The following is a 16,866-nucleotide window of genomic DNA, read 5'->3' on the forward strand; positions in this document are numbered from 1 at the left end:
AATGTCAGCGAAAGTGGCGGTGAACTCAGTGACCCAGTAACAAGCTGTCTGCGTGCGTCTGTTGCTTGCCCGGAGATGGATCCCGATATACACGTGTCGACCCAAACAAGGCACATAGTGAAGGAAAACATTTTTCAATTTAAATGCGTCTGCCACGTGGCAGATGCCCACCACATAGACATTGACAGAAGTGGGGCTTGCTAACATATTACCACTTTGAGAGTACCCATCTCAGAAAAGGACATACTAGTTCAGGGGCCACAAATAGCCTGCATATTGAGGACCGCTGGTTTGGACTGGAATATAAATGACCGTATAATCAGTTTTGGAGGGTGTTGATTATTCACTATCCCCTGATACCTGGTATCAGAAATGATACAGATTCAAGCTTATAGGCAAATTGGCCACCTCTTTAGCCAGTTTTGAAATCAGGACCTAATCATTTGAAATAAGAATAGAAAATTGCCATACGTTCAGGCAATTTGAAATGTAAAAAATAAAATAAACTACAAAATAGCTAAATTGGGATATATAGGTTTTATTTTTTTTGTTTTGGAGGAATGTTTGAGTACTTGTGGTATCGATTCTTGGTATTAGTGACTTGTTGAGTGCTTGTATTGGTCTGAAAACCAAAGTGGTATTGAACATTCCTCAGATATATATTTGGATACCATGGAATTGAATTTTTTGGAGGGAGGTAAATATTTGGGAAAAAATCAAAAAAATTACATATTTATCCATTTTAAATATATTGGGTATTTCAGATACTGTGTTGATGTCCAAATTCTTGCAGAACCAGCTTTGCTATATATTATTCCCTGGAAGTCAGATGTCGCATCATTCCCGGCTCAGCATGCATCATCCTGTTAGTGGAAAAAAGTGACCCTCATCCATCAGGATTAGGGTCCGAGTCAAGATGAAGTCAAAGATGAGGATTAACGATATCGACCCGGCCCATGGGCTTTACGTGCAAAAGTGACAGTGACGGTCTGCATCGCTGTTTGTGATTAAATCCGCTGTGGATAAACGGAATCTAATTGGCGTGTATTCATGCGGATTTAAATAAATAAATAAAAATACAATTAAACCAGCATCAACTGTTCCAAGTGTGATGCTTAACCAAAATGTGATGGCAACAAGCCTGACCTTCTCACGCAGATGATGGCTTGAATCATAGTGCAATTACAGAGGTCACTTTAAATTATGCAGCAGGGAGTAAAGGAGCACTTGCCATCTGTTTAGAGGACTTATTTCACTGCTGCAAATGCCTCGGCGAGCTATTGTCCTCTAAGTGCTTACATCCCTCATCTGTAGCTTTGCATTTGGATTGTATTCCATTTGGTGTACTTCATTTATCCCAACAGGCAAATTGTCTTTAGACTGCAATGCACGATACCTATTGCGTGCATTTCTCTACTCTGAGAAGAAGTGAGACACATGGTGGGCCAAGAAGAGTGATGGTGGCGTGCCTTTGGGCACTTTGGGGGTAGTTTGTGTGATTGATTTCCTTTCATTTATTTGTTGCTGGAGTCGCAATGTGGAAACATTAAACTTGGGGTTAGTTAATTGAAACTGATTTCATTTATCTTACATGCATGATGGAATCAGGCCTGCCTCATCATTCTGAGGTTCAGGGTTCAAGACTATTCTCAGACTGTTCCTGTCCTTGCACTAGAGCAGCTAGCACATTTGGGGATTATTCATTTTTATGATCATTTGTGTTCAATTTTACTCTCACAAATGTCACAGGTGTGTTCTTGGATGATTTGAGGTGAAGCGTCAGAGTGTCAACATCGACACCTTGGCTGCTTTACTTTGCACGTGAGGATTGTCCTAATCTGCCGTAATCTGTGATGAAGATCTGCTCATAGGAGTAGTAGCCGTTTGATTAATCGACCCCCAAGTGGTAAGGCTCGGCCTGGCCTGGCCCGGCCCGGCCCGGTAGCCTGTTAAGTGGATGATAAGTATCAAAAGTGGCAGAATGTATCAATGGATAACCATCAGGAAGTGGGAGGCAATTAAATGTCTTATAAATGCTTCTGCTTGGCCTGCTTCTTTTCTGGAAGGCCACAAGGACGCAAAGTGGATTGAGTGACTTGCTTAAGGTTGTGTTCCAGCGTGCTGTCGATCCAGTTGCTTTGAAAAGAAACAATTATGCAAATATCAAACCAGAGTTTTTCCGTTTACAAAGGTTGAGTGGCAGCTTGATTGGTGGCTCATGATATTTTTATGTATTTATTGACGTCTTTCCACATAGGATCCCCTTAAATTGGCCTTTATTTATTTCTAAACTTTTGGTTAAAGAAAAACTAGTGGACATGCACATATGAGATGTTTTGTGGTAGCTACAGTAGAATTGGGTAGCCCTTTAATATACTTGTATTCAAGTGGATTCCATCTAATATTTTCATTAATATTTCAGAACACATGATTCAATGTGCTCGCATAGAGATCTGACATTTTCACAAAATTCCCAATGGCCTCGTGCCCCTGGCAACCACATACCGTACGTTTCTTGTTTCAGGGCAACATGGATCAGATTTCTCTGCTCCTCTACATAGTAGTAACTCAATCAAATCTAATTATAAAAACAAAAAAATCTTTGCTAAAAAATCCTTAATGTAATAGATAATAAGATAGGAAAAACTTACATAAAAATAGATCATCCTAAAAAAATAGCCCTGCACCAAGTAAAAACTGTCACAAAAGGTATGATTCAAGATTCAAATAATGATGAAAGACATCTGACAGTCCTGTCTTTGCTAACTTTGATTGGAAGAGATAAAAGAATATTCAAATTTGGCCTAATTATCGTTACGCGAGCACGTTGACAGAAATCGACCTCTGACAAGGAGCGAGTTTGAGATGACGCATGCGGTTGGCGTGGATTGCATGTTGCTACTGATCTGTTTGCCTGGCAACTACTATTAAGACAGATGGACAATGATGTCAACACCGCGTACCGCGAGCGTAGAAAAACACAGCAAGCCTCTAAAACCAAATTAAATCAAAACAGCATCAATTTGAGAGATGCTCATTGTAATGTATGTCAAGCTTCCTTGACGAATGCAAAGCAACATGCGAGCACACGTCAAGATAACCTGATGAAAGACAAGCAGATAGATGAGATGAAAGATTGAAGCTGTCATTGTCGAGATGACATTAACTGTAACATGGGGGGAAATTTCACCTGAAGAAGCTCTGATTAAGATGCTACGGTGACGAGATGTTTTATGATGAGGAAATAAGTGGTCCCCAGGCGTCGCATGGGAGCCTGAAATTGGGCTCACGAGGGGAATCATATCCAGCGCCGCTTATAACACAGACCACAGGTGGATGAAATGCTCACGTCTCGCCCCTGGAGGGATTCCAGTCTTCTCTACAAAGAGGAGGAGGCGGCGGGGTGCAGGTAGTGACAAAATGGAGCCATGAATCGTGCTATCCGGTATGTAATATCCCCAGTGGGCAGAGTTCATTTCATCAAGCAGGATCGGGGGGTAGAGGAAAGCTGATGTGTGCAGCGATAATAAGAAACAAGTGAAGGACAATGAGCCAACTGAGGAAGGAAAAGTGGAGAAGCAGGACGTTTTGAAACAGTCACATAAACGTAAAGGGGAGGATGTGGAAAGTAATTGAGTGGAGTGAGTACGGGACACTGACAAAGAGGTCAAAGTGAGTGGCAGCCCATAAAATTTGAAGATGATTATGTAGTGACGATGCGCTGTGATGTACGATTTTGCTGAGTGTAATACAAAAAAAGCATGCATCCAAATTTAAATGTATCGGGGTCACAGGTACGCTGGAGACAAATATGACGAGCGGGAAGTTCCTGACTGACGTCACTGCAGGAACCAACGCAACAGACGCAATGATCGGATCTTTGGATCAATTCCAGAAAGAAAGCGGAGAATTAAATACAAGCAAATTGATGAGACACAATCAAGGGAGCTGATTTGTAGACATAAGGGACCCGGCTGACAAAAACAGGTGGGCACACAAATTTAACAAGGCATCATAAAAAAGGGACACATGGGAAAACATGATAAAAGTAAATCCAATAAAAACAAGATTGACAAAAAACACAGATCATGACCCAAAAAGAGCCTCTAAAAAATACTAACCGATAATTGGATTTCAATAAAAATGTGCACAGGTACGTAAATGCAGCAATCATTTTGTTCATTTATGACGATCTCACCAAGGAATTGATTATTTCATGCTGCATCATTTCCAAAGAAAAAAATATTTTAAAATGAGAATAACTTCAACAGGTTGTGTTTGACCTTGGTTGGCTACGCTGCGTGTAGAAAGCAGTTTGTGTCCCAATACTTTTGTCATGATGCTCACCGGGTGCTTGTCACTTCTCATCAGCAACAAACCTTCAGCAATTACTTTGTCGCAGAAAAGAACTTGATCATTTTTTATGCTATTAGCAGCCTTTTCGTGACTCACACGCCCTGCATGCATCAATCAAATGATTTTTTTCCCACCCTCTTCGCTGAGTGTTGATTGCTTTGTCGCAATGTGAGCACGTGTTTCAACGTAACCATGACAACTAGTTTCATGAAGTGAAACAGACACGGAGCGAACCTTGAAAAAGTAACAATGAGTTACAAAGTTGCAAAGAAAAAAAAATGTTAACATGAGGTTCCAAAGAAGGCAACATTGTTTTTTTCCAATCAAAGGAAGCAACAAAGGACTGCTGAATAATCTTGACGCAGTGGATGATGCGAGTAAATATAGTTGCATCCTTGGTAAAACTCCCCCTGAAGCTGTTCCAAATACCAAACCTGTGTCAAAGCATCTGACATCAACGGGCGGCACGGAAAATGTGCGTTGACAACAAGCTGGAGGCTTGGCGGGGCCGATGAGGAACGCACCGAATTAGGCCCGCGTCAGGCAAATTTCATGCTAAGAGCCGCTGTGACATTTTGTGTTGTTATTGCATGTGAAATTGAGAAATTACAAAAACGCTCGTCCACTTTCCGTCTCAATGCACCTTCTCGTACTTAATATAAAAAAGGTTAATAGATAATATGTAAATGGAGCCTCGAGGTGCTTGAAAAGTCCTCATTGATATTCCTTTAGGCTCTCCGCCGAGCCCAAGTGTTTGGTTTTGATCATCGTGCACATATAGTACATACTCGGAATTAGAATGTACATTGCAGCAGGCAAATAGTGATGACGTTGACCCGCTTTGAAGCTTTCTACCCTGTTCTCCCTTCATTTTAACTTTTCACATCTAAATCGAATTCTATCGTGTGAGAGAGGGCAAGCCAGGCGTTTGTTCTTGACGCGCTGTCTTCCGTCTTGCTTGGAGAGTCTATCCTCTGCATTTTAAAGAAATTCAAGATGAAACTGTTGGCTTGACCCCTAAGTGGGGCTGCGTTCAGTGGAAGAAAAGAACAAGACAGCTCATTGTTTGTTTTGTCTCTAATATATTTTTCCTGCTCCCTGAAGGTCCCACTGAACTGATATTTACTCGCTGCAAAACCCTTCGGAGAAAAGACAGGTTGAGTCCCAGGAGCATGTCAAACACGCAAATGACCTTTTAAATATACTTTTAAATTAATGCAATAAAACAGTGAAAAATATATTAATTCTATTTGTATCTGTTGGAAAGAAAATAATCGTATGCAGTATCTTCATAATAAACATCTGTAGGTTACAGATTCTTGAAGTAAAATAAAACTTAATTGAGTAACATTAAATAAAACAGATTTTTGTTGTTAGCAATGAAAAACAAATGTATTGATATCAAAATTATGACTCGAGTTGCGTGACCAGAGTAGCTAAGAAGGATCTGCTCCTTCCTCTCAAGATGGCCATTATGTCTCCTCACCACTAGGCCACACATCTTCAAGTAATTCTGTTGCATGATGCCTTTCAGCGTCTGAGTGGTCGTTAACTGAGATGCATTTCAGTTGCGAGATCCTTACGATGCGGCGTGAACGGTATGGAAACATCAGCAACCGCCTGTCAAGAAGGTTAGTGAAGCTTTTTTTTTTTTTTTTTTTGTTTCTGACTGCAATCCTTTATGGCGAGCCACATACAGCGAGACTAATCGTGTGATTCGAACAGGCGGAAGAACATATATTGGCGACATGTAGTGCTAGCGTGAGGCGCCAAGGGCCTTTTCAAAGCACCTTTGGTGGAGCATTGAAGCGTGCACAGCATACACGTGATTAATAATATACTGAAGTGTGCATTGTGTTTGTCATCCATCTTACATGTTACTTTTGCACCCTGAGAGGAAGAACAGAAAAGAGACAAAATATGATGATCTCTACAATTCTTTATTTATGAATGCAAAATGGCTTAATTGTGCAAATGACTTTATCAATCATGAGAAAATGTGCGATAATTTGAGCAGACTGAATCCACTGCAAGTAAATGATGATATTGATGAGATAAAGTTAGTTTGACAGCTCAAAACTGTACGATTTGCTTAGCCTCTCGGTCAGCTTTATAGGTAACCTGCTGACTTATTCCACCTCATGTCAAGGTCAATTGTTCTTACCTTGGTGGGGCAATTTATTTATAGCAGATGGGCCGGCGTGTTTTCAATTTCTCCTGATGAATGTCACCGGGTCTCGCCGCAGCCACCACCGGGTGAAACGATAAAGCTGTTAACCAAAACTGTATTGAGCGGAGGACATAGTTTATGGCTCCATTATTTACGTGTTGTGCCTCGCCAGCCGTTAACATCAGCGACTTCCTTCAGTCCATGCAAAGCAGCAAGGCGGCGCGTCGGGCTAATAGGATGAGCACATTGTAATTAATGTATTTGCTCTACAGATGCAATTGTCCCGTGTCAACAGAGGACGGAGATGACGATGCACAAGCCAAAGAACTTCTTTGAATACACAAAATCATATCTGGCGTGTTTGTTCAACAAAAGCCAATGAAGGTGGATGGACTGCAGTACGTGAGTTGTATGTAAGAAAGGTAGGTTTAGTATTTATTTTGTATATTTTCACATATTTATTTTCAAGGCAATAAATAATTGTTTTAGGTTTTGTTTAGAGTTCATGAGGGTTACTAGTGAGGCACAAACCCCTCTGAACCTATTCCCCAAATTTTAATACTTTCATTCATCATGCACATAAAGCTTTTATGTGGCGCTCGCAGGAAGGTTCCTGAAGGTCATGTCTGCCAATCTGGGACTGGAAAAGTGAGACCGGGCGGAAAGTACACTAATTACACGGGGTGGTGGGTCCCCCTTACTTGCCAATTGTTGGCATGCCTTGAAGCCCCGCCCGCCCATTACGGTGTTCATGACTTCACTAGAAGCAGCAGGTATTTCGGTTCCTGGTGTGGCTTTTTGGCTTCTGTGTCCTGGCATCACTGTAGATACTTAGCCCAACACATTAGAAAGGAATGCAAACCAAACTTCATTGCCAGTCGCTAATACTGATTGTGTCAGATGAACTGCAAATTGCATTCGTGTGCTGTGCTCGACCTGCTGAGTTAAGCAAACGCAAACATCCTCTTGTACAATTTTCAAGTGGATATCCTGTAGGCTGAAGTGTAGATATTTTGGGAAAAACAGATGACAGCGCATGACACAGATTTTCTTTTTCATAGTTCATCACTTTTCTATAACGCTTTATACTGACTCAGGCTGCTGGTGAACTAGAACATAAAGTAATAAATTTAAAGAGCAGGCTATGTATGTGCATGATCACCATTGTGTTTCTAAAATGTGCCCAACCAATATACAGTATGAATAACTTGTCAGACATTCACAGTACATTATGTCCCTACTTCATGTCCTTATACTGAACATTATCATATCAATTTTAAACAACACCCCATGAGGCAGATGATATATTTCAAAATCGTGCACAAACTAGTTCATTGAATAACCTTGAAAATAAATATGTCAGTATTGTTCAACAATATGTAAATGTAAAGAACAAGGACGTGCAAAGCTATTCATTCTGAAATTGCATACATTATGGTAAACGTACGAATTAAAGTGCTTGTCAGACCGTCCATTCATAAAGTGTCTCTATTGACTATTATATCCAATTTTATACTACAAACGCCATGCTGCAGTATCTCTGATAATACCATTAAAGTTATATAAGATTGAATGTTCACAATAATGCAATGAAAATTTTAGTTTGCTGGTTACAGTATGTGGTTTTATTTGTTCAAAATTTAATAATCTAGGGATTAAATCTTACTATCTTTGTGTAGCCTATCCAGTATCAAAATGCATATATGAGTGAACTTTAAGGAAAAATCCCAAAATGCTGTTCCTCATGGTTCACATGCACTGTGACTGCGTGATGAGCCTTGTAAAAATTTTGCAACGGTCGAATGACACGTCTGTGTTTTCACGTGTATGTGTGAGTGCGTCTGCATGTGTGTCTATTGGCATCGTGAGTAGCTACCATAGCAAATATATACTAACTTTGCTTCCCGTTGTTGTTGTTTCTTCAACATATTGGAGTACAAGGTTGTGAAAACCACAAGCTACTGAGATATTTAACATGCCAAGCGCATATGGCACACGTATTGCAATGTCAAAATAAATAAAGTAAAATGCATCCTCTCTCTCTCTCTCTCTTGCGCCCCCACAGCAATTCACGAAACAGTCCAAAGAAATACTTGAAATACTTTTCTTTATTGCACAGCCTCTCTGAGAGGAAAGAGATGACACCCATTTGCGTGTGTGTGTGTGTGTGTGTGTGTGCGTGTGTGCGTGTGTGTGTGCGTGTGTGTGTGTGTGTGTGTGTGTGTGTGTGTGTGTGTGTGTGTGTGTGTGTGTGTGTGTGTGTGTGTGTGTGTGTGTGTGTGTGTGTGTGTAGGTCAGACATCACGTTGCAGACACACACTATAGCAGCCCACACAGCCTATCTGTGTGACATTTGAAAACATAAGAAGCATGATATCAAAAGTGATCTGAAAATACATACACATCTGATTCACAACTGTGCAAAGCTTGAGACAAGTTTACGATGAGGATACACCGCACATCGAATGCAGGGGTGGACAACCTCCTCTAAGTGGACCATTGGTGATGGGGTTTGATACAATGGTCCAACATTCTTATTCTTCTGATATATTATGAACATTTAAGAGTCAAATGTTTCCAGGTGCTTCATGACAGTTCCTCTGAGGTTTTGTTTGTTTTTAGAATGACATGGCAAATCGAATGGAAAGCTTTTGCGGGCCGCATATGGCCCACGGGTCACAGGTTTGCCACCTCTGATTTAATGAGCTCCAATAGACTATAGTTAAAATTCTGCCTTTTTGGGGGGCTAAAATGTATATTATTGACGGATGTAATTCTAATATTTTGACTTTTTTGTATCAATAAATTAGTTAACCAAGTGTGAGTTTAGTCCATCACACTGCATTCAATAATAAATAAATAAATACAATTATTACACATAAGGTGGTAATGATAAATGATAAATTTCCCATTAAGGGGTTAAATAATTCGACAATAAATAAAAATGAATAAACAAATGAATAAATAATAAATAAAAATGATTATAATGAATTAAAAAAACAAAAAATAGATTGAGGAAAAAATACATTTCATCAATTCATTTAAATACTGTTAAATTAATCCTAACAAAAGTGAGCATTATTATTTTTGTTAAGGCAGATTTTTTTAATATACAGATCTATTGGATTGAGCATGTTTTTGGCCTTTTTGTCTCTTTTTATGCATGAAAACAGCAGTTATCCTGCAATGATGTCCATATATATTTTGAATTATTAAATCCAGATTTCCCTTGTAGGTTAGGCAATCAATGACATATTCAATACAATAAAGAATACGTGGATTTCCTTTTATAGCCCACCTTCTCCACATCCACACGCCATGGCTTTGAACTGTAATTTATGGCATCTGCTTATTCACATTCGTAATCATGAAAAAAATCAATTAAAGGATCACCCTCTGCAGCATCTGAAGCGAATCAGTTTGTGGAAAGCTTTCTTGAAGTCCTCGTTGGACATGGTGTATATGATGGGGTTGATGAGCGAGTTCATATAGCCAAGCCAGGTGAAGAAGTCAAAGAGCTCTTGGATGACGCAGGCGTCGCATGCGGCCACCACCAGCGTGTAGATGAAGAAGGGCAGCCAGCACACAATGTACGCGCCCAGAATGATGCCCAGCGTCTTGGTGGCTTTCCTCTCCCTTGCCGCTGAAATGCGCTTTTTCTCCAGAGCCGCGTCCGACAGAGTCACCTTCACCTGGTTGTCGCTGGTGGACGAGTTGGTGTCGCTGGACGGCGCGTCGTGTCTTCCGCCCTGCAGGGGGCTAGTGGATGCGTTAGAGCCCGGGGAGCCCGTGGTCAAATACGCCGAAGTGAGCCTCTTGCCCGCCGCCCTCTTTTTCTTCTTGGGGGACTGTTTGAGGATGCGTTTGCGCGCCTCCACGTAGATGCGCCCGTAGAGAACGATAAGCAGTAGGGTGGGGATGTAAAAGGCGCCGAAGGTGGAGTAAATGGTGTAGAAGATGTGGTCCGTGTTGACGCTGCAGCTGGTCAACTCGTCCGCCTTGACCTGCCTCCAGAAGAGCGGCGGAAGCGAGATGGAGATGGCGATCACCCAGGCGGTGGCCACCATACCGGCCGCGCGCCCCGGCGTGCGCTTTTTGGAGTACTCCACCGCGTCCGTGATGGCCCAGTAGCGATCCAGGGCGATGACGCACAGGTGGAGAATAGACGCCGTGCAGCAGGTGATGTCCGACGACAGCCACACGTCGCACACCACCTGGCCTAGCGTCCACTCGTGGGTGACCGTGTAGAGGACGCACACGGGCATCACAAGGATGGACACCAGCAGGTCAGTGACCGCCAATGAGGCGATGAGGAAGTTGGCGGGCGTCTGGAGCTTCTTGGACTGGGAGATGGTGGCGATGACGAAGGCGTTGGACAGGCTGATGGCCAACGTGATGGCGGAAAGGAGCGACGCCAAGGTGATCTGGTAGGCGAGGCTGTGCGCGCTCCAACCCACCTCAGACGCATCCTCAGGCTGGCTGATGTTGGAGGCGTTTGCCGGCAACTGGGTGAGCTCGACTTGTCCAGCGCCCTCCATCACTTCTCCAGTAACTCTTGGCTCATATTCTGTCCATCGTCCCACACTTGAGGTTAAAATTTGAGGAATGTCGCCTCCTTAACGCCATGGCACGAATTGTTTCACTTGTAATCCACTCCCTGCGGGGATAGTTCACCACTCTTCATCGTGACTGCGCACGGTGATGATGTTGTTGCCCTTCCAACGCGTGAGGGACATAATCCGCATGGAAGGTGAAATGCTCTCCAGACGCGTGCCTCCAGCTCGGACCCCCGCAGAGGGTGACTGACGAGGCGAACCACGAAGTGGTGCTTTTTATACAGTCTGTGACATCAACTGATGTCTCCATGATGGTCCAGACTGTTTGCTGGGTCATAGTGCCCGTGGATCATTTGTCACTTTGGGAAGCCTATCACGCGTCGCAGGTACGCACGTTATGAAAAGCTTAAGTCGAGCCATATAGAGGCATTATGAATGATTTAAAACCATGTTCATTATTGATGAGGGAAAATACCTGTTGAGTTGATTTAACTGGATGTATTGTCTCCAGTGTTTTTTTCCACATCAGACAATAAGTGATAGTCACATGGATGGATGCATTGATGGATGGACAGACAGTCAAATTGACTGATTTAATGATTGACTGAATTTATTGGTTTGGAGAGTTTGGACAGAAGGATGCAGGCTTGGTTGGGTGGGCAGATTTATTTATCTATCTATCTATCTATCTATCTATCTATCTATCTATCTATCTATCTATCTATCTATCTATCTATCTATCTATCTATCTATCTATATATCTATATATCTATATATCTATCTATCTATTTTAAGTAAAACAATTTAAAATTAACATCCATGCGTGAATACGGCCGAATGTAATGTCTATTTAGTGTGCGATATACAACTTGAACGATTGATATTCCTTGATTAAAACTTTGTCATTCTTATTGTTACCGTTGTTAACCCTTTTTTTTTTTACCTGTCTCGGCGGAATCACGTGATTGGTAAATGGTTCTTTGTCTTACAAAAGACACAGTGAAAAGTCAGAGCTGCCATCAGCAAACAGACGGCCAAATGGCTGAGAATGAAATATATGTTAATGGAAGCATGTTGGAAATAGGTGCTCGTGTAGAATGATGACAAGAGGGCGATGTTTGCATGTCAATGAGAAGATAAGTGTCCCAGACAGAAACGGTGAAAGCCAAAGACTTGGTTGCAAGAGATGATTTGCATTGGATATCTACATACGAATGCACTCCCTTGTGCATTGTTAAGTTGCAAAACAGTTTGTGCACCCTCCTGTGAGTTCATAAGTGTAGTCCTCAATCTGCCGTGAATGCGAGGCCTAACGCAGAGACACTTTCTCCGTTTTCACGCTTTTATTCCGACACCCAAAAGCATGCAATGTCCCACTGTGTCTGCCATCATCTTGCTCTAATTCCTTTATTTCCATGAAAACACAGACTTAAAATGGTAAATTTATACAAAAGCTCTCACAATGACACTTCATTTGCATTCAAAGATGTCTTCATAACATGTTTTTTCATATCACTGTTCATTGGATGTGACCCAGTTCAGCAACTGCAGCAACATTTTCTCAGACATTGCACACCCCTCTGTGTAATCTCACCTCATCTCTGGGCGCATTTAGGCAAACCACAGTCGCAGACTACATATCCTATCTATCCTATCTCCCGCTGACTCTGAAAAGCCTATTTTTAGTCCTGTAAACCTCCAGAACACTGAGATTTTTCTGAGCAATATTATCTTACAGTTAACAATCTCTAACTTTTCTCCCACAGTTCAAAGTTTGACATGTTAGTCCCTCTCATTGGTATGCTCGCCTTGGTAAGGACGGTGATGAGATCCGAAAACTTTCTTAGTAAGCATGCAAAACTGTGGTGTCAAATTCTGGCTTGCGGGCCCACAAAGACAAATTTTGTGTCAATAATAAAATCGCAAATTGTCTTCACCTTCACTTTAAAAAAATACAGACGTTTCTAGCTATTTTTATTGCCATTAATCTTTTGAAAATTTTGAACAGTTCTTATTAGTCTCTAATTTCAAAACAAGTTATTCGTCCATTTGCTCTATAGCCTGTATTGTACATAATATGAGACGTTCATACATTTATTTGGGCTTGATAGTCACAATGGCCCTCCGAAAATCAAAAGTTGTCCTTCTTATCTGCAACACAGGCCTATAAATGTGAATGTGAGTGTGATTGGTCGTCCGTCGTTATGTTACCTGAGATGGACTGGCAACCAGATTAGGGAGGCATAAAATCAATTCAAGCACGACCTTGAACAAGATAAGCAACATACAAAGTGAATGGATGAATGGAAACCAACGCCTCTTTAACAGTTTCACTTGAAAGGTCATGTACGGGTTTACCGCATAGATTTTCCCAGGCCTGTTGAACCTTCATAAATAGTTTAATGATAAAAATCATTGGGTAAGACCCTTTTGACCACCTGGCTTTTTTTTTTTGGTTAGTGGTCCATATGTTTTTACTCAAAGTCCTGAGCTGGCTGTTTTTTGAGCCCTGTTCATATTCTGCGCAGCTGCTGCAAAGTGAACCTGATGAACCAAAAATAAATGAAGAGCTGATTCCGTCAGGCTGCGAATCTCTGCTGGTTCACAATACAATGAGTCTGAAATATAGCTTTTTAAGTAAGCGAGACTCAACTGGAGGACTGGAATCTCGGCACATTACGATTCCATTCGATTACGATTCAGAGGGCTACAACGCATGGGCGACTACTCGCCCAGTCGCTTCTGCTGCGAGGCCAAATTCGAGTGTGGATTTCATCACAACCTGTTCAGGGTGTCCCCTACCCCTGCGACCCCCATGGGGACAAGCGGTACAGATGATTGGATGGATGGATGGATGGATGGATGGATGGATGGATGGATGGATGGATGGATGGATGGATGGATGGATGGATGGATGGATGGATGGATGGATGGATGGATGGATGGATGGATGGATGGATGGATGGATGGATGGACTTCATCACCCTGACAACTGGGGCAGAGATAGGTGGCTGAACAAAGCAAATGTATTTTACTTGCTGTCGTTACCCCAGTAAAAAAAAGCATTTCAAAGTCCACTTTATACACTTATTTTGTTATTTTAATCCGTCTGTGCATTTGTGTATCTCGCCCAACACAAATAGCCCAAAACTGTGTCAACAACTTTGCTGAACAGTCTGCGCTTCTATCTGCACCAGAGTTGCCTTCCTCTCCCCCAAGCCATCTGTTATTCCTCGAAACCCGACAATGGATTATATTTTCATGATATACCGTTGAAAACTAAACAGTATGCTACGCCATTGTGATGTTACAGTGTTGCCAAAATTCAGAACGACTCACTCCGACACATTTTCAGAAAAAGGCAGCCCAGAAGATTCACTCAGTTCTACGGGGAGCTTCGCAAAAATATGTCCAAGTCATAACCGATATGGAATATATTAATATATTTTAGAATATAGTATATTAGAATATATTAATCGAGTAGAAATTTCTTCAATTCAACTACACTAACAACAATATCACTTGTTTCATTTTCATTGGTCATCTTTGAGTTCATGTGGTTTTCAAAGGACAGCACTGGTGACTAAGTACCAAATAGGACAAATCCAAAATGAGGGCAGATCCCCTGGTTGTCACATGTCTCCCTTTCCACCTAACCCTAACCCTAAAAATCACCACAGCAGGAAACTGCTTCGCCTTATCCACACGATAATGAGATGACACAGGGGAGGTGACCACGCTGTGCTGCGAGGTCAGCCGCGTTTACCTTTGAACGATCTGGGAAGAAAAAAAAGTGGTTCTGTCACAATGTCAAAATTATTTTTATTCAACCAGGAAAACCAGCTAAATCAATGAAATTATTAATGAGAATGAATTAACCAATGATTTAATAGAATAAATAAAAATATAAATTTATATTGTATTGCAATAAATTGTAATAAATTATTGAATGATTTGAGCTAAAAGAAAATGTCAAAATTATTTTTATTTAAGAAAAAACAGTTAAATTAAGAAACAGGTAAGGTTAAAAGAAGTTGCATGTGCCCAATAATTTACCCACCCATGCTGATCCAGATGCTCAATGAGCATAAGTCCACGTGACATAATTGCAAGTTAAGACTCAACTTTAGAGGTCCTACGGAATTTAAAGTTGTCTTTGGTTGCCATGTTATTATGTCTTTGAGTGTGAGCTCTGTACAGCCACCACGGCAGGCACAAATGTAGGCCAAGATTTATTATGAAGGTTGGGGGTCTGATTTTCCAGATGGGATGTTGATGGAGTAGAGAGCGCTTGTGTGCCACTTTTTGAAGCGGTTCTGCCCCACTTTTCAGACGACCCTCTGTATGTAAATTGCTTTCTGTGGGCACTTGACCAATTTAATCCACCTCTTCTACCACCACCATCACATCGTAAATATGAAAATTATCAGTACCATAAACTGCATGCAGCTGTGCCTATATCACCTGGAAATATTCAATATTTATCAGATAACATGGCAAAATAAACAATCTAAATAAAGTGCTGAAGTTGACCGAATAGATGAATGACGGAATGAAAGTTGGTAAATTTTCTAATGTTTAGGCTGGCAGAGAAGGCCTTGCTGGGCCTGCCCTAGATTAGCACTTATGTTACTTTCACTGCCATTCAATAAGAGGAAAGGTCACAAGTACATCTCACAAGTCGACCTTGATCCATAACTTCATCCTCCTTTGGGGAATACGAGACGGGAAATGAGCCGTGATACTGTGGTAGGGTGTGTTACGTGCGGAAAGGACTGTGTCCATTTAGTAGGAGAATGGTCAGATGGGAAACCAACTGCTGATTGTTTCCACGAGCTGAAAGCCCGCCATGCTTCACGGAGAAAGAAGCAAAAGCACGGAATTGATTTATCAAAGCCGGAGCTGTGACGGTGCGCCGATATCATTGTGCCAATCAACCAGAATTGGTTGCATTATGCATTTTGAGCTCTCAACATTCCCAGAAATCAACCACAGCACTACAGATGGCTTCCTTTCAGCAATTATTGGGAGATTACCCGACGGCACTAGCTGCAAACATTGTAAATGACACCTCGCTATGAGGTACGAGCAAAATTAGACGCAATTATGGGAGCGACGTGAGATGAGATTTGATTCGCAGCCTCCCGCAGGAATACTCTGTCAGATTTTGCACGTCCCCGACCGATGACATACGTGTGTGTACTTGGTGTGTGCTAACAGTTAGCGAGAGGACTGACGTCTAATGTGCAGGCGTGTGCTAATCACACATCAGTTCTGGGGAAGAAAGTGGAACTGAGGTTAACATTTACACCCGAAAAGTGAACTTGTTGGTCTCCACTCAGCAAACCTTTGAAATCATCAATACCCCCAAAATGGGGTCCACATCGGAGAAGAAAAATCCAAACGTTTTGCCTCAGTTCTGCCGCTTAGGATTCAAATCAGGTCTTCCTGTGAGGATTTTGGATGATCTCCCTGTGCTTGCGTGGGTTTTCCCGTCCTGCCAAAACTAATATTGCCCCTGATGGCAAAAGTGTTCCTCACTCTTGTTTGGAAATAAATGAAAATAAGCTACAGTACATTTATGTTCGTGCTTAATGTTATTAAGGCTTCCTTGGAAAATGGTGTGCAGACGTCTGGAGTGGATCAGTAATTGTTTACAAGTCTTACTGCAGCAGCCAGCTGCTGCTTAGTTTGCGTTTACACTATGTTCCCAGCGGCCTTATTTTAGGCCACTATATATATAAACCTAGGTGGTTGTGAGACAACCCTGGGGGATGAGGTGGA

General features: G+C 41.7%; 1 protein-coding gene across 1 annotated transcript; it reads right to left on the reverse strand.

Annotated features, from left to right (window-relative positions):
• Positions 1–8,624: 8,624 nt before the first annotated feature.
• htr1b (5-hydroxytryptamine (serotonin) receptor 1B) lies at positions 8,625–11,319 on the reverse strand. Its single transcript, XM_085932717.1, has one exon. The coding sequence runs from the start codon at positions 11,062–11,064 to the stop codon at positions 9,916–9,918; it is 1,149 nt and encodes a 382-aa protein (XP_085788843.1). The 5' UTR covers positions 11,065–11,319; the 3' UTR covers positions 8,625–9,915.
• Between the last annotated feature and the right edge of the window lie 5,547 nt (positions 11,320–16,866).

The sequence above is a fragment of the Syngnathus leptorhynchus genome, chromosome 15 (genome assembly GCF_054491065.1).
Source record: "Syngnathus leptorhynchus isolate UIUO chromosome 15, UIUO_Slep, whole genome shotgun sequence".
Taxonomy (NCBI): Eukaryota; Metazoa; Chordata; class Actinopteri; order Syngnathiformes; family Syngnathidae; genus Syngnathus; species Syngnathus leptorhynchus.